This window comes from Epinephelus lanceolatus, chromosome 15, assembly GCF_041903045.1.
Source record: "Epinephelus lanceolatus isolate andai-2023 chromosome 15, ASM4190304v1, whole genome shotgun sequence".
Lineage (NCBI taxonomy): Eukaryota > Metazoa > Chordata > Actinopteri > Perciformes > Serranidae > Epinephelus > Epinephelus lanceolatus.
In genome coordinates, this window is record NC_135748.1 from 9,153,334 (window position 1) to 9,172,158 (window position 18,825).

An 18,825-nucleotide genomic window follows, 5' to 3' on the forward strand; every position below is an offset into this window, starting at 1 on the left:
GGGTTTGTCAACTTGTGTCGCGTGTGTCTGTGTAGGAGCCTGAATGAATACTCCATGTAGTATCGGATGACATGGTTTCATCAGTGTTATCATAGCTTTTTGGTACACAGCGGCTACAGTTGTTGCAATACGTGTTTGAAACAGTGAGGCGCTAGAGTGCGCCATCTGTTTGAATACAATATATGATTTCAACGTTAGATGGGAGAAATTCCTACACACTGTGGCTTTGAAGGATCAAGTAAATCTTAGACTAAAACAATAATGTGTTACTTGAATGAATCTCTGATGTCAACAGGATGACCCTGGAAACCTTCACTAAGACCTTCTCCGATCTTGACATCTGCTGCCTGTGTCCTGACTTCATTGATGGAAGCTCTTCTTGCCACTGGAAGACCTCTTTCTACGAGGGCAGATGGGTTGCAGGAAGGACTGCTGGAGGATGCATGAACAACCTCGGTACTGATCTGATCTTATGATATATCTGATCTTATGCTAAACGGTCCCCTCAAAGGCAATGTATGGTGCCTGGAGTGTGCCAATGAAAAAAATGTAGTGATTGTGTATGTAGAGCGTTAGCTGGGAAACATCACATTTATTCATTTTACGTGGAGCTAAAATGAATATGTTAAGTGTTGAATGTGTTAGTGTCTGTTTATGACTCCTAAGAATTAATAAATCTTTTTTTTAAAGGAGCAGATATTTACCATAAGCTAGCCCAGGCTCCGTTGTGTTAATATATCAAGACAAGCTAATTGCTATGCCGTCGAGATGGCTGTCAGAGATAGCAGAGGTAAGCTCACATTATCCCATCTGAGGTGTAACAGGTGGTGTGTTCCACTAGGAAAGAGAATTAGAATACCATCATTACCATTGGAAAACACCAGTTCTAGTTCAGTGCCGGAAGATTGGAAGATTGGCGGTTTGATCCCGGTTTGATCCCCAGCCCCTCCAGTTCGCATGTCAAAGTACACCTGGGCAAGATCCTGAAGCCCAAAGATATCGGCCATAGAGATGTTTGCCTTCTCTCCAATATAATAAAAGTACACGGTTACTTAACAGCAATGTTTCTTTTCAGAAATCATGACCTGGTTACCCAAGATAATTCACAGACCTTGTTGTGAGCAGTTTAATGTAGGAACTATTAACTACTACTAAACTACAAATGCCAACTGTATCATCGCACAGAAGGAAGCATGCATCTGCTGCTAGCTCACCTAGCACTACTGAACTTGCAAATGTTACAGCTTTGCTAAGGAGGATGCCATTAATGTTTAAACCTAGTGCTGTCACGATCCCGAGCCTCTTGTCTATAGCCCTTTTTAGATAGGAATTGTGCAAATTTGCAGGAAAGCCCAGTCAGTCTTTTTTCAGCATTGGCAGTATAAAAACAAAATCAAAACGTGTAGCTCAGCGTGTGATGTAAACAGTGATGTGGGATGGAAGCCGCAGCTAGTCAGGCAGCAATAGTCAGGGGGCAATTCTCTCGTAAATTGGCCCGTTCTTCCGCCTCTTCGTTTGCGAGGACAAGGAGGGCGCGCCATTCCTTGTCTCCTCAGTTTCTCATCTTTACAGTGTCTGTCAGGTTTGCGTTTCCCTCTTGCTACTAGCTGCTCGCTAAATCCTGCTAACAGCTGTTTCCTGTTTATCCACTGCAAATGGGTCGGACGTGCAGTCTCATCAACAGCTCCTCCCATACGACATCAACAGCGGAAGGGCACCTCGGTCTGTTTAAACCAAAAAGGTTCCGCCAATATGACTACCCTATGAAACGGAAAATTGGGCACCTCGGATCAACTCACCATTCCGCCTCTGTGTGTCTAAACGCTCACAGCTGGCCGGTAAAACGGCCCAACATTTGCGGTAAATCTGGCAGTGTAAAAGGGGCTTATGAGCAGATGAACACTGTACCTAAACTGTCCCTTTAAGGTTCCATCCAGTCCCACATACTGTAGTAATTAAGAACGTTGTGCTTCATTTTTCAGTTGACCAATAACACAAAAATTAAAGAATTGGACATAACCTTTTTAAGATAATCAACAGATTCACTCTTCTTGTGGCCAAATGATAAAATACAAAACTATTTATCTCTTTGCCTTCCAGACAGTTTTTGGACTAATCCACAGTATCGGGTCAGGATTGAGGAATTGCTTGAAGAATGTTCTGAGGGACATGGAGAGAAAAACATGCTGGTGTCTCTCATGCAAAAGCCTGACAAGAGAAACAGGCGCCTGGTCAAAAGTCTCCACATTGGATTAACTGTGTTTGAGGTAAATGTTATACTTTATTATTGGTGTCACAGTAAGAGAACTATTATGGATATATCATGTGTATAGGCATGGGAAGTAGCTGTTGAAGATAGTTACATGAAATGAAAGCAAAAATGAAGCCATTCAATAGGCTAAGCCATTTTGTGTCATTGTTTTGAACGATGTCACTGCTGAATCACAAAGTTAGCATTTACAGTTATATGGCTTATCTCCCTTAACAAATAAAACAACATAAGTCACTGAAGAAACTTAAAATGCAGTGTATTCTCTCACCTTTTCACATGGACCTTAAAATGTGTGTTTTTAACAAGAATTTTGGTAAATTGATCAGTAACTTTTATGATTTGAGTCAAACTGTTTTTATTGTTGTTGTTGTTGTTTTTTTGTTTTCTTTAACAAAACTAAAACTAATTTTCCTCTGATTTCTTCTAAGGTGACTGAAGAAGTAAGTAACATTTTTGGCTCAATCCTCATACAAAGTACATGCTAACCTACATTCTGCAGCTATGATGCAAACTGCATAGATATGATAAATGACATCTTTTTGTTACCTGTATAACAGTACAAGGCACAGAGGGGGAAGTTCGACGCCTCTTTCTTCAGCAAAAATAACCCTGTAGCCCAAACGAAAACCTACATGAATGCACGTGAAGTGATGGAGTTCCTTTTGCTCAAGCCTGGCGAGTACCTGATTGTGCCGTCCACCTTCAGTCCAAATGAGACAGCCTCCTTCATCCTGACCATCCTCTCCAAGTCAGAGACACATGTCCAGTAAGTCACTCACAACCAGTGCCAGACCTAGTCGCCCCCCGCACGTGCAAGCAGCGACATGTTGAAGTTAAGCAGAGTGATGTATAAGGTGCAGTAAACCCCGAATGTAACATCCACATATGAGGAGGAGGATAAAGGGAAAAAAGGTTGAAAAATGATCCCGGGGGGTGGGGGGGTCATGGAAAAGCAAAAGCACAACACATCCATGTAAAAACAAGATGGTAGCCACCTCTTCCAAGTCACTCTGCAGCTGATTATTTATTATTTATTCATTTTAAGTTTTTTATGTTTAAAGTTTACACATTTGACCCACTTTGACAAATGTAATTAGCTAAGATGCTGTTAATTAAGAAGAACTTGTTTGAGGACATTGTAAGTTTGTAATTGCATTATCACAGTATTTCACACAGGCCAATTAGGTGTGACAGATAAAAAGAACATCCCTAGCTTGGATTATGGAGCAAGGAATAATCCTACAGACTAATGAAAAAAACATATCAATAGGCTTTTAAATATGTTGCATTTTTGCAGTTTTGCAATTTTGCTTTTGTGCCGCCATGTTCAAACATTGAAATGAACAGTTTTGAACAGACTTGGAACAGTGACCCCCTAACCATAGACTGTTTACAGTAATGCACGTAGCCACCGTAACATCATCCACTGATTTGTGGACTGCCGTTTGGAAGCCTCAAATTCGGCATTTCAGCTGTCACCATCTTGGTTTTTTGAAGCTAGAAATGACAATATTAAGACAAGAGCGAGCCAGCGAGGAGTGCATCTGACTCACAGACTGCTGCGATGTATCACAGACAGCTGTCATTCAAGCAGCTCCGCCCTTGAATATGCACCAGCCTTGTACTTTGGGTAATAGGTGAGTTTAAAACAAATTCATCTCTGTAAAGTTGTCATGAATGTTGAAATTAGCTTTAGAGACCAAAACTGTTTTTTATATCAGGCTGTAAACATTCAGTTGACTCTGTTTTGGAGCCAGCCTCATGTGGCTGTTTGAAAAACTGCAGTTTTTGGCACTTACGCCGGATTTCCACTGGATGCGTGTCCGTTGCGGAACGGCAGTGCTGGTTATCCACTGCGTGCTCCGCCGTCCATCAATACCCACCGGCTGCGTTTGCTGTGTGGAGCGGTGCAGCTCCGCCGGAAGACATCTCAGTGCACCGCCATGATTGATTTCTCCTCGTCCATGGTGTTAACGGGGTGAAATACGTCTGAAACCCTCTGACCTGTTGACTTCAGGCCTGCCTCTGCCCATTATGTAGTTTTCAAGGTGTAGTGCAGGGAAATATGATCTGTGTGAACACTGTGTATTTTATTTTGAAAATTAACTGGATGTTTTATTTTGTTTCTTTGCAAGACTTCCTGCACCGCACGATCTGCTCTGTGCTGAATTGCTGCGTTGTGCTCCGGCGTCTGGCAAAAATAGAAGTCCTGCGTATCTGTTGCGGAGGGCTCCGGAGTGCCAGAGCTAAGACGGAGCCAGAACGCAGCACAGCCGCAGCCGGTGGAAACACACACATTGACTAGAATTGAAAGCTATCGGCTCCGCTGCCGTGCCGGAGCGGAGACACAACCAGCACGCATGTGGTGGAAATAGACCGTTACGTATAGACTTAATTTCTAAGCCTCTTGAGCCCCTAACCTATGGAGTAACAAAACATTGAACAACAATTGTTTGCAATTATGTTATTGCACAATAATGCTCAGGCACTGAAATAACCAGTTTTAGACTTTATACACTCTTGTGACTACTAAAAATAAACCTCTCGTCCCCATATGAGGACATCATTGTTTTTCAGAAAAACTACTTACTGTTCAAAGACATCGCTTAGTTTTTTATGCTTTTTTTTCTTTTCATTTCTTTTTTTTTTTAACCTAATTTAGTTTGTGTTGTTGTTGTTGTTGTTGTTTGGTGGGTGGTGGCGCCCTAGGCTTTTCTCACCACTGCTCTCTACTCACTAATTAGTCCTTTAAAGCTTGTACAGTTTTTTTCCCCTTTTATCCAAAAAACAAAATCACACTGCAGTGCTGCAAGCAGTGTTGGGCAAGTTGGGCTTGAAAACTGTGATCAGTTACTCAAATGACTCATCAGAAATTAGTTACGTTACTTTACTAATTACTCAGCAGCAAAAGTTACGTGTGACAGGTGCATTTAAACAACTCCAAAGTAGAGAGAACAAAATCATATTTACCCTCTATTAACTTATTAACTTATCTTACTATATATTGACGAAAACTGTGGGTGTGTCTGTGTGTCTGTTCCACGTTTTTCTCCTCACTGACTTGGTCAATCCATGTGAAATTTGGCACAGTGGTAGAGGGTCATGGGAGTATGTGAATGAAGCAATATTACATCAATTGGCCAAAGGAGGGCGCTATAGCAACCGATTGAAATTGCAAACTTTGAATGGGCATATCTCATGCCCCGTATGTTGTAGAGACATGAAGCTTTGCACAGAGATGCCTCTCCTCATGAGGAACAAATTTGTCTCAAGAACCCATAACTTCTGGTTATATAGATTTTCCACCATTTTGAATTTTCTGAAAAACACTTTAAATCAATCTCTTCCTAGCAAGTTTGACCGACCTGCATGAAACTCAGTGAACATAATCTAGGGACCGATATCTAAAGTTCCCTCTTTTTTTTTTTTTTTCTTCTACTTGTCTGCATTGGTCTTCATAGCTTAGTGCCACAAAAGGGTGTAAGCTTCTTGTGAAGACTGATGCACTGTTAATCTTGCAGTCAAGTATTTTATACCCATAATGCGTGGTTGTGACCGTCACCCACCCTCCCTGGAGACTAGCCTAACAGCCTTTATTGGAAAAACTTCCTAATATGAGCCAGAGAGGGCCGTGATACACCAAAGTGTGTCAAGGGGAAAGTAAGGAAACAAGCAAGGGGGAGGGGGCAGGTGCTTAAGTCCTGAGTTATATAGTGACAGTGCATGCGGAGAAGAAGGAGGAAAAACAAACAAACAAATAAACAAACAAACAAAAAAAAACAGGGGAGAAACAGGCAGTGTAGCTGATGTATTGTGGCCTTGAGGTGGTTGTGCTCCATGCAGATTATCAAAAATAAACATATACATGTCTACTATACTGTACTGAAAAACAAAAACAAAAGAGAAGTCTATACTGAACACCAAAAATGTGAGAGTCTTGGTGGAGGGGGAAAGCCCGATTGTAGAGAAGAGTTGCCAGCGCGGTGTGGTAGGTTTGAGAAGCAAGTGGGCCCCTTTGGAGTGATCCCATCGGTTCTTTGCAATGCATCACGGAGCTGAAGTATCGAACATGCATGCGTGTATTTGAACCCTCCCAATGTGTTTATGAAAACCATCACCAGGGTCCAGGGCCAGCCCTGCGGGGGAAGGGGGGCGGTATGGCACCCCAAGACCGCAGGAGCGCCCAGACCCCAAGACCAGGGAGCCGCAGAGGCCGCAGGACACCACGCAGGCCCAAGGACCCAGGGCGGCAATGGCTGGCACCCCCAGAGAACCAGAGACACACCCCAGACAGGCGGGGCAGGAGGGCCCGCCCACCCACCGCCCGACGCGGACCGCCCCCAACCACCACCCGCCCCCGCCCCCATCCCCCACCCTCTTGGCAAAAGTTGGAAAACTTACTAAAACTGAGCTTCTATAAGGCAATGAATATTGCGGAGGGCGTGGCTCATCACATAAAGGTGTATAACATCTCAAGGGTTTCACTGATCACCACGCAACTTTGTAGGCATATGACCACACATAATCTGAGGGGACCCCTCCATTATTGACCCCATCAAACAAAATGGGGGCGCTAGAGAGCTAATTTCTTATCTAGGCCCCTTTTTGGTATGACTAAGTCATGGTATGGTATGCTGCTGCAACAAGGGCTAGCCGCACCTTTCCCATGTGAACTACCAGTACGCCCCACTTTTAAGTCAATACAACATATAAACACTTTAACTATCTGCCTTTCAACGTGCTACCTCAACTACAAATGTACAGTTTTAGCCCACTAACTATCCCACTATTGGCAATGGTACTACTGTACTTTCAATAAAGCAATCGTACTATCAAAATCACAAAAACTCTGTCTGAATACATTGCTCTTCTTAATGGGTTCAGTTGACTATTTAATCTGCAATTTCCTATGACCTGTATCCCAAACACACACCATGTGAAACTGTACGTGGGCAACTGTGCATTCAATGGGTATGGACTAGTTAACTCATTAAGACTGCAAAAAAGCTGATTCTGAAAATGTCAAAGTAACAGAGCGTTACTGTGAGTAGTAGCTGTAATGTCATTGCTTAATTTCACATTGTACTCCCTTACACTACTTGTTACTGAAAAAAGTGATCACATTACTGTAACGAGTTACTCAGTAACGTGTCATGCACATCACTGGCAACACATTATGTACTGATGTCTCTTGTCTTTCCTTTCAGTGAGAATTCTGGTGCCCATGACCATGAAAATGAGGAAGCTGAAGAGGTACGCAAGATTTTAAAATATATTGGCAATGTTTATATTATTTTGCTGTTGCGTTGCATGTTGTTTATTTTGTTGATTACACCGATAGCATATGACACACATATTTAACAGCTGAAATGAGTGAGCTGAAAGCACTCAATCTTTTGCAGCCCATGCATATTGAAAATGGAGAGGATATCGAAGATAAGAGGATGTTGTTCCGCCAATACTGTGACAAGGTAATTTGTGTGTCTCTTAGTAATAATCTCAGTGATTGTCTTTAAATAAATGTCTCTCAATTCAATATCTATCACTGAACAAGGTAAAATAATGGTAATTAGGCCTGTGGCCCACTGTGGGTGTCTGTGTCGAAACTGTTAGCAAAAAAAAATGAATAAAAAAAATTAAAAATAAATAAAATCACAATTTAAAAAACACATAAAAAACAAAGGATCTGGGGATTAGAAAATTTTAAGCATTTCATTTCTGGTGAATATTTATGCCCTAATTTGTGCATTCTCTGCAGCAGTTGTTGGTGTAAATGGCTTTAATTTTGTCAAAGTCCTTTGCTACTTTTATGTTTTTACTGGGGGACCATATGCACATGCTCTAAATACTGAGAGGGCCTGTGCCTACATTCCCCCAGAAACCTACGCCTACAATCTTGCCAGCTGCAGGGCTCAGAAAACAAGCAAATAAAAATAAATTCAAGCCTATAGTCTGTCAACAAACACACTGGAATTACTGCAATATGTGCTGCAAAAGAGAACTATAACACCTCCACAGCAGTGCGTTGCAGTGGACCTACAGGTTCTGATTTGACAACCAGTCTCAGCAAAGGCAGGAGACAACAGCACATGAAAGGTTAAAAGCTTATTTTTTTGTTTAAATATATTAAAACCAAACAGGGAAAATATATTCATGAGGTCCTCCACTCTCTATTAGTGTCTGCTTGGCAGGAGAGGAAGGAGGAGTCTAAGGTCAAGGGTCGCAGAACCCTAGGTGTCTTGCTTCTTCAGTCCATTCACAAATCATCACACTTGTCCTCTTTGAGCCACACCATCGACAAGACCAGAATGAGAGACATCAGTGTTTGCAGTGTTTGTTTAGCTCCCCATCGCTAGCTGACAGCATGGTAAAGTGGGGAAAATATTCTTAAAATAGTGTGCACTTTTTTTTAGATGAGCCTGTTTTTTTAGGTGGCTAAGAATGTACCAATTTAGCCAGCGTTTGCTCAGCACCTTTTGACTCTATGTACGTGACACAGGGGTTATGTACCCGTAAGTTATTGTTAGTAAATATTGTGATTCAGTCTTTTCCTTCGATTAAAACAGAACTGGGCTTTCATGTCTGTACTCCTATTTTCTATTTGAGGTTTGTCATTATTCCTTTTGGTGTTGTCTTATTCTTTGGGGTTATTGCTCCGTTGGATCAGGAATTTTAAATGTTGTAAACAGAAAGATGTTTTATATTGTTTTAACTACACCTGTGTGATTTACATCTAACCCATAAGGTGTAGCATGGTATTATTTCCCCTCAATATAAAAGCAACAGATAATGTGAGACTACAAGTCTTTCCTTGTTTTGATTTCATCACTAGGATGAAGAAGTGAATGCTGAGCAGCTCCAGAAGCTTCTAAATGAAAACTTCCTGAAAGGTTTGAAATGTAAACTCCAAAATGACTTGATGCTTGACAGCATATGAGCTAAAAGAATATTCATATATAATAATCTTACATAGCACTGCTGTGTTGTTGGGTTTTAGCCAAAGTAAGTGCATTTTTTTCTATATTTCTACAGGAGACTTGCAATCCAGAGGCTTCAGCACTGACGCCTGTCGCAGCATGGTTGCTCTGATGGATGTATCCTCTTATCTGATATCAATTATGAATTGGTATACTGGAAAAACAAGTTTGGTTTTTTTTTCTCCATCTCGGCTGCCAGTTTGCTTAACGGGTATTCTCTCACAATAAAGGTAGTTATATAAGACGCTTGAGTAGTGTACACGCCAAAACCTGCCTGCCCTTTTGCTGGTTTCACACACACAATCAAATTTGAAGGTCAGGCTAAGATGTGAAACGACATGCACAGCTCTGATTTCTTAATGTTGGGTTAGACATCAAGTAGGCCCTCCGGCAAACTGAACGTTGACGAATTTGTTCGTCTGTGGAACAAGATCGTCACATACAAGGTAAAAGGAAGCACGTGAAGGTTAAAATTCTCAGAATAACACAAAGATTACTGATGACATTCATAATTATAGACATGACTGTATAACTCTGTTCATTCCCGTATCAATGCGTCTATTTAGAGGTTGTGTGTAGTTTTTGTGTTTTCTTGAGTTGTCCAGCTTTACATATCTTACCATCTTCTCTTTTTCCAGGACATTTTCTTCCGCATTGATGTTTCACAAACAGGAACACTGTCACTGAGTGAGCTGAGGAATGCTAGCATTGCTGCAGGTAGACCATCATCCACTTCTCCTTGTCTACTATAGACAGAACCCTCCTGGGATTTATCCTCTTTACTTTAAATCTTATGCCTGGGACAGAAATTGCAAAATCTTTCCAACCATTTCTAATCGTTTGCATTCAAAACAGTTTTTGATGCAAACAATGCAATGAAATCAGGTGCCTGATATATAATGTGTACAGCTGAGCTGCCAGATTAGAACTGTCAGTCGGAGACCCCTCAGTCGACTGAGATAGCTTTAATTGAGCTGTCATGTTTTTGTTTTTTTTTTTTGTTTTATTTTGTTTTTTTTTTTGCTAGTCAGAGTGCTGTGCAGTGTATAACACTAGTCTTTGAACAGACAGCTGCGAACAGGATGCAGCAGCACAGAGGAGGAGAGACTTTTCACTGTAAAGCTCCGATATAACTTTGTCTTCTCTCTTTCGCATGGAAGTAGTGAATTTACAGCTCGCGGATTCTTGATACAACACAGTTTTTGGCTTTTGTTTGATTGTCATGCATCATTTCAGGAAAGGACCCAAATGCAAAGCAGTGGACAGTGGATTTAGAACAGAAGAGAGCTTTAAGAAAGCTGATTTAAAAAAACACAACAAAAACAAACAAACAGAAAAATCCAAAACAGGCAGGTAACTGAAAGTCAAACTGAAAACCAGGAAAAACATGATGAACACAGGGATGAACTCAGCGTAGAAATCCAAAACAGAACACAAGACACCAGGCAGGAAATGGGAAAGGGAATCACACAGGTATATATACACAGACAACTAATCACAAGACCAAGACACAGCTGAGGCCTGTAAAACGAAGCCAGTTCAACTTACCCAGGATATCTTCTTGCTATCTGCCATCGGTGATCACCACATGATTCCCGAGCGCAGCACCGCTGCTGCTCACCGCTCCCTCAGGGGATGGGTCAAATGCGGAGAACAAATTTCACAGACTTAGGTGTGTGACAATCAGTGAAACTTTAATCTTAATCTTTTAATCGGTGTGTGAAAGTGCATGTGAATGCTTTGATGAGATTAGAGCCTGATGAGCAGTTTGGCACCTTGCATGGCAGCCTTTGGCATCAGTGTATGAATGTGTGTGAAGATGGGCGAATATCACATGAAGTGTGACTAGAAAGGAGCCATAATAGTTGGCTGACAGCATGCTTGTCAGTCAGTAATACAAATACTGAGCTGTACTTCAGACATGTTATGTTAATCGCCTGCTTTTGTGTTTGATTGACATTGATGATAAACATATAATAACTCAAACATATTCCAGTCACCTTGCATTTTGATACATCCACATATTTGGAATTTCATGCACAGGACACCTTTTTCACAGCAGACCACTGTTACTAGTATCATGCATTACAGGTCTGTTCTGTTCACATGTCTTAGTCGGCCATGACAGAGTGACAGTGTCATGGCTTAATGAAATGAAACATAATTTGCAGATCAATCGTTAATAAAAACAATAGTTAGTAGCAGCCCTAACATAAGTCATACCTAAACTTTTGTCCCTTTAATGCTGGTTAGGAAAGAGGATCAGTGATAACATGCTGAACTTGATGGCTCTGCGCTACGGTGCCTCCTCAGGACACATGTCGCTGGAGAGCTTTATCAGTCTCATCCTTCGCTTCGACTGCATGAGTGGTAAGTAAATTTGGGCAGCTGGTGACAGTAGAAAATACTTATCGTACGTATAGCCTAAATACTTTTCTTTAGATTTTGTTATTGTCTTTGAGTAACTTTTCTGAGCAAAATTTTTGCTCAAATTTTTTACTCATTTCAAATTTGCAGTGAATTTTTAAGGCACTCCAAAAATACATCAATGACAGAGGAAATTCAACAGAGCCTTTGTTATAGTGGTTAAATCCTTAACCCTTTTAATGTCCACACTAACATTTTTTTTTGTATTTTTTGTTTCCTTTATAATAACAGTAATAACAAATGTTGTTGTTTTTTCTAACAGACCCCATAGTTTTTAAAATATGGGCCTCTACCAAATGGTTGAGATGTCACTTCATGATATTTGTAAAACAGAAAAAAAAATCGAAATTACAAACCATATATTTTTTATAATGCAAGTAATATGTTAGTATACAAACATAAATCATTTTTTTACTACAGAATTTGTTGTATCACCAGTACTAGTACTATTCCCATGTATTTATTCCAAGTGTTTACCATTACCATTGTGTGTGTGTGTGTGTGTGTGTGTGTGTGTGTGTGTGTGTGTATGTATGGATAACATTTAATGTATCATTTGCCAACAAGGAATAATCAGAAGTGTTTCTATTTTTCAGCAAATATTCCATTTTAATTACATTAGCTCAGCTTTGCTACCTTTACCATAAAAGGAAAAATGAACCATTTGGTTTAGCATGTTTTGAAAAGGTCATTTGATTTTTTTATGTAAAGTTACATAAATCTGTTCAGTAAGGAGCAGTAAGTAAGCACCTTTGAAAATCCCACCACACAGAGCCCTCACGTCTGGAGTGACTTTTTTCATTACCAACTGCCTGGAGGAAGCAAAGTGCAAAGGAAAGACACAGTGACATCTAGTGGATTTTTTTTTCTTTTTTTGCATAATATACCTAAACCTAAAGATATAGGGACTCAAAATGTGCTCTACAAAAAGCAGAATGTTAAAGGGTAAAAGAGAAATAATATTTGAACCTCTGTAGGTCTTAGTCAAGGCTTAAAAAAAACATACAAGGGTGGGACATCACCTGTACAGTAGAAGCAACCAATGAGAGGCAACCATACTACTCAAAATTTTAACATTTCAGGTGTAACAAAATAATTAAAACAAAAAATAAAAAAACAAAATAACATGGGATGAGTTTACAGAGAAAAAAAAAAGATGGAAGACATATATCCAAGTAAATGTTTAACATAGGCTTTACTGTACTCAACAAATTGCTACTCTCAATAATAGCTCAGTTACTTGTCACAATACATTGGTGACAGAAATTGAGAGACTGACTTGCAGGCTTATGTCTGTGTATCACGCTCAAAATTACCCTGGGTTTGCAAGCTCTGTCTGAAAACCCACTGGGAGTGGCCTCTGCAAATCAGTAAATACTTCTTAGGCATTGGAATTGGCTATATAGGATGTTTTCTTTAAGGTGGTGTCATTAGTTTTATTATTTGGTCACATTAATCTGATTTCGACATTGTTAGGACGCTCACTAAGGAGGTACAGCTGATGGCCAGGTAACGTTTCGGACGTCGGCACAGCTTCCATTTTTGAGCTATTTTTAAACCAGAAAGGTGATGTCTTGACTGGACATCCATACAATGATAATACAACGTCTCAATGTTTGCTGGGAAAGCTGCTAGAATCTCTGTAGACTCTTTGCTGAGGTAATGTTTTAACATGTGAAGTCTAATTTGGGATTTTCAATACTGGGTTAGCATGAGAGGACTACACTGTATGAGTGTACCACTGAGGAGGCAACAGTTGCTAAAGAATGACCAGTGCATTTCAGTGGCACCTCACCATTGTTTTACATACATTATGAGGCAGTACCAGAATGCAGCTTCTGGTAAAAACAAAGAGGATGAAATTATGAACTTCTTGGCATCTCTGACTCCCACTCTTTGCCCTCACAGTTTCTGAGGTAATAAGAATTTCTGCCTTTCTCAATAGCAATCTACAGGCAGTTGTCCGATGGAATGAACATAAGCCTTCGTGAACCAGAGGTAATAAACATTTTTCAGAGGTGTTATGGCTACATTTCATAAAATGAGTGTTTTTCTATAAAATATGACAATTTTGTACAATAGCTTTAGATTTCTGTGATAAAATAATCATGCTTTTTAACCAGAGCTACACATACACTGAAGTGCAATAATAATATCTCCCTCCTTAATTTGCAGTGGATGTACCTTACGATGTACACTTAGCCTGGCAGAGAGGATGAACTGCAGGATTCATTTGGAATTACAGCAGCAGAATATGTAAAAGAAAATAAATGTGTGTTCTTGTGGAGATGAGGTATTATATGGTATGAAACAACGGGGCATTTACTTTGAACTTTGCTACTGAAAGGGGTCTAACAAAAACTGTCACTTCCCAGTAACTGGGAGTAACATGCACTGTGAAGCAGATGCAGGCTACCTTGTTTTTTTTCTTAAAATCACAATGACAATGTTAACTGTGCTTACCTGTTACAGACAGTACAGTGGCCAAATTGTGCATAGCATGGAATACAACAAAATACAACAGTTTGGTTCTGTATTTCATGTGTGTTCTGTCATTCTTAAGACCTTTACTTGGGGTGTGGCAATTAAAGGTATAATATGTAGATTTTCCACAAAAAAATGTCTAAAAACGACTAAACCAATATTATATATTTTGTTTAGTTGTGTACTTTGATTATCAGAAATGTTTCCAACAATTTTTCAAACCCAGATAAATATGAAATATTAATAAAAGTTACGGACTGTGTCATTAGGTCACATGTCAATGGTGACGTAACCCCAGTTACCATAGCCATTAAATGAAGGAGGAGAAGAAGAAGCAGACCGGATGAGACGTCAGAGAATGAACGTTACTGTTGCTAGGCTAAGCTAATTCGTCATGGATCATGATTATGCATTGACGGTTGCTGCACCTTCTGACACCGAAGCTGTCCCGGTAAACAAGCCGGTAAAACGGAAACGTACGGGTCAACCAAGCGATCCCAGAAGAATTTGGGATAAGAAGAGAGCTAAATCAAGGATTAATATTGGTGTGGTGCTACACCCATTTGCATAAAGTGAATATAACTTCAGTAATATACCTCGTCCATGAGCATTTCTCTGCTGCTGAAGCTCGCTCTGCCAAAAAAGCTGCCACGGTCGGTTTCGGGGAGTGAGGAACGTCAGATCTGTATCTGTTATATGACTACAACTCCCATGATCCCACGCTACTTCGTGACGTCATCCAACTGTCCATCTGTTATTAGCAGCAGAAAATGACATATTGCGCATTTAAATGACACAAAAATGCAAAATACTTTAGTGAGAATATTTTCTATACAAACTATTCATACCGGCAGTGATGTGAATTAGCAATAGTTGCAATACTTGTTTACAGTGACGAACTCAGGATGTTGGAGGGGCAGGGGCAAAAAGGAAAAAAGAGCACCTACTGCATGACATGGGGCCCCAATGGTGCGCAATAAGCTAGTGTGTCATGTATGGCGAAATAGTCTTCGTCCTTGATTCTTAATTAAGATTATATAGACAATCCAGGCTAAAAGTAACACTCAAGAGGGCAGCCAAAAGGGCACATCAGCTCGTTTTCATCATTCAAGAGGGCAGCTGAAAGGGCACATCCTCTCATTTTCGCCACTCAAGAGGGCACTTTAGCACAGCGTTTTCAACCGAGGCGGCATCGGGGGGGGGGGGGGGGGGCGGTTGAAAGAAGTGATGAAACTTGCTGTCTCGGTTTCCGCTATAGAGCCTCTCTGTTGTTGTTTTTAATCCTAATAAGTAGACGCAGTGTGATTGGTTGATGCTTTTGCAAAAGCTCGGAAACATTGACCTTGTTCCAAAAAATAGTAAAAAACAATTTTTCTTTTCTCCCTGCAAAATATTTGCGTTTTTTTTTGCGTTTTTTTGCGTCTTTTTTTTTTTTTTTTTTTAAAGCAGATATGGAGCACCGCCATATAAAATCAAAATTAGATCATGAAAACAAAAATTGTTTCACATCAACAATTTGTGCAGTGTTACACCCCTAGTAAACGTATTAATAAATACAAATAGTAATGTGAAATTATACTATGATACATATGAATTCTACATATTGTTGTCTTTGTACATCATTTATTTGTTTTGGATTGAATTACTGCATGTTCTGTTTTACTGTAAGATAGATGTTTTATTTTTCTTGCCATGCTAGCATTGGTCAGTCCTCCATTAAATATCACAGTAACTATTGGATGGATTGCCATGAAATTTGGTACACATAGTCATGGTGCTCAGAGGATGTAGTTTACTGACTGTAGTGATCCCCTGACTTGTTGCCGTAAAATCATAAAGTCTATTCACACATTCATTACCCTCCAAGGATGAATTGTAATCACTGTGGTGATCTCTAAACTTTTGATCAAGTGCCATCATTAGGTAAGAAAAATTAATTTGTCCAAAACAGTAAATCACTTTTCATATATTAAATTAGTGCTAATTGGTAAATGTTAGCATGCTAATGTGCTAAACTAAGATGGTGATCATGGTAAATGGTACAGAGTGCTCCAGGATGATGTTTCCTGTATGCCACTGTAGACGTTAGCGTCGCCTTGGTGCCCCAGTCAAAAAGCCAATGGGATTTTTCCACTGGACTTCTGGATTATTGCAGGATAATGTGGAAAACAAATGTTAATGATACTAACATGTTTTGTTCAGCAAGATAATCTTCACAAATGAAAACAACTTTTATGATTTTTGAAGTGTAAATGCCAGAAGTATAAAGCTAACATTATGCTTTAAACAAACAGTCGCATGACTTAACATTGTCCCCACAGCATGGCTGTAAAGCTATATTAGGCATGATGACCGTCTGTGGTCTCAATTAGCCACTTGTTTACAACCACTTTTTTTAAGACACAAAAAAGCCTCAAAATTCATGAGTGGGGTATTTACTGACATATTTTATGTTGTACAACAAAATGTGAAAGCCTTTTAAGCTTGTGTTAACCACAGACCTTATTTCAGGCCATTCACTTTCAGATATAAGAAGCAGAAGCGTTAAAATGCTAACTCATTTCCGGGTTTTAGGACTCATTCCTGGGGCACTCTATACCTGCTAAATAGCATGCTAACACTAACATAATGAATGTGTTAGCATCAAGCCCCCAGGAACAGTGCTGGGTTTTCCCAATTTAGCCAAATTAACAAAGCGGCCAAATGTGAAATTACAACATCTAGGACCATGACGTGATGTCATGGGGCCCAAAAAGTGTTTTTCCATTAGACTCACATTGTGAAAGAGACATCTGTAAATAAGCTGATTCATTTTTTTAAGGGTCTCAACCCCTGTAAAATAATATGTTTCACTGTTAGGATTTGATCTCTTCAGTCCGATATCATTTTAAAAGTCTAGAAAAGATGTACAATTAGCAGTAAATCATTTTATCCCCCTTCAAGATAATGGAGGGCTAAACTGGAAGTTAGCTGCTCGGTCCACTATAAGTCTCAATTGTGCTTGCTCTGTTGGCTGCACAATAGGGAAGATCCGGGCAATTTCGTACTATAGAAATCAAACTTTTATGGTTTTGTGCACCACCTAACAACTTTAATAGAAATAAAAGGGCTCCTACCTTCAGTGCTGTATCTAGTTCTATGCATACATCCATGGTTAGCATGCTGACATTAGCATTTAGCTCAAAGCACCATTGTGTCCAAGTACAGCCACAAAAAGCTGCTAGCATGGCTGTAGGCTTTCTGTCTTGTTAAGTCACTGTTGGGATTCTTCTGTATTTTAAGTGTGTTAATGCATTTTCTCATTTAGGCTTGAATAGACTTTTATTTTAATCACTTTGTACTTACAAAATAAAGACATTAGCCAAACAGTTATATCAGCATTTGTTTTATACTATGTAAATGCCTTGTAGATATCTTGAGGTATGTTTCCTGATGAAATAGGCTTCATATGGCATACACACAAATTGTGGCTTTGGAGATGTGTAGTCAGTTTCTACATAAGAGTCAAGACTAAAAAAACTAACTTAAAGCTATGGTCTACGTTTAGAAAGCCGATGAGAAAGATTTGAAAAAAGTATTCCCCACCACACACACACACCCTTCCCTCTGTGCTCCATTATCCCTCCCCTCCAAGCTCGTGTCCCCCTCCCCTTGGAGCCTCCTAACGACACACCCCCTCCTGCATAGCAACAAAATGTTTCGACGCCGTCTACCCACACAAAAAACTAACGGCAGCTTTCACAGTCATAAGCCAGCACTGGCATACAGTTATCTATGTCACAACATCCACACGAAATATTACCTGTTCAACAAAAACTCTGCTGTATCAACATCACTTTTCAGGCCCAGATCTTGCTGGAGCTTTCTCCATCAGTCAAAGGATGACCCAATATTTAGTCTGTTTTGAGCCATCAATTTGTCTCATTTCCTCTTCGTTTCTGCCTTTTCAGAGGCAGACTTACGCTTCCTTTCGGCCTTTGCCAGTGGGGCAAGCAGAGGCCGCTTGCTGCTGTCGCTCTCTTTATTTTCCATAGGTGTAGCTCAATCGCTCATGGCCTTACAAACCGCTTGCACATTAAAATGCGGAGGGGGGTTGGGACGAGGCAGGACGAGGAGCAGAGGAGTGTCAAAATGGAGCGAGGGGATTATACGGAGGGTAAGAGAGAGAGAGTGCAAATTTGGGCAAGGAGTAACTCCCATGCGGACCGGATGGCTGTGATTGGTCAATTTCTTTGCAGGCCTGCAGCCGCCAGAGAGAATGGATTTTTTTGGTTCCTCTTGCTCTTCACATTGTGTACCTAGCACTACTGGGCCATAACCACCATCTAAATGATGTTAATAGTAATGATCAATCTTTCTAAACGTAGACCATAGCTTTAAGTGACAATGTGCTGCCTTTTGATCAGCTCTTTGCAGCCTGTTTAAGCATGGTGTTGGGTTTGATGGTGTTAAGTAACATCCATTAAAATCAGGACATATCATATATTGAATTTCTTACAAATTGCTCCAAGAGACAGAAACACAAACAGCACATATTAATTAGTATGCCTTTATTAATTTTAGGAATAGCAGTGCAGCTTAAGTCATGATAATAGATAAGGCGATCAATTTAAAATCTCTCTTTTTCATTCACCTTAGCTTTTAAAAATGATTGAGCACATGTAT

At 40.1% G+C, this 18,825-nt stretch overlaps 1 protein-coding gene across 1 annotated transcript in view; it reads left to right on the forward strand.

Moving 5' to 3' along the window:
- The window catches only part of LOC117267601 (calpain-1 catalytic subunit-like), a 31,036-nt gene extending 13,504 nt beyond the window's left edge, over positions 1–17,532 (forward strand). Inside the window, exons 10-21 of the mRNA XM_078174886.1 lie at positions 296–456; positions 2,101–2,273; positions 2,830–3,038; positions 7,480–7,525; positions 7,675–7,743; positions 9,105–9,162; positions 9,305–9,366; positions 9,621–9,695; positions 9,888–9,966; positions 11,503–11,619; positions 13,622–13,674; positions 13,852–17,532. Of these exons, the coding sequence (XP_078031012.1) occupies positions 296–456; positions 2,101–2,273; positions 2,830–3,038; positions 7,480–7,525; positions 7,675–7,743; positions 9,105–9,162; positions 9,305–9,366; positions 9,621–9,695; positions 9,888–9,966; positions 11,503–11,619; positions 13,622–13,674; positions 13,852–13,878 (1,129 nt within the window). The 3' untranslated portion in view covers positions 13,879–17,532. The remainder of the gene's footprint in view (positions 1–295; positions 457–2,100; positions 2,274–2,829; positions 3,039–7,479; positions 7,526–7,674; positions 7,744–9,104; positions 9,163–9,304; positions 9,367–9,620; positions 9,696–9,887; positions 9,967–11,502; positions 11,620–13,621; positions 13,675–13,851) is intronic.
- The last annotated feature ends 1,293 nt before the right edge of the window (positions 17,533–18,825 follow it).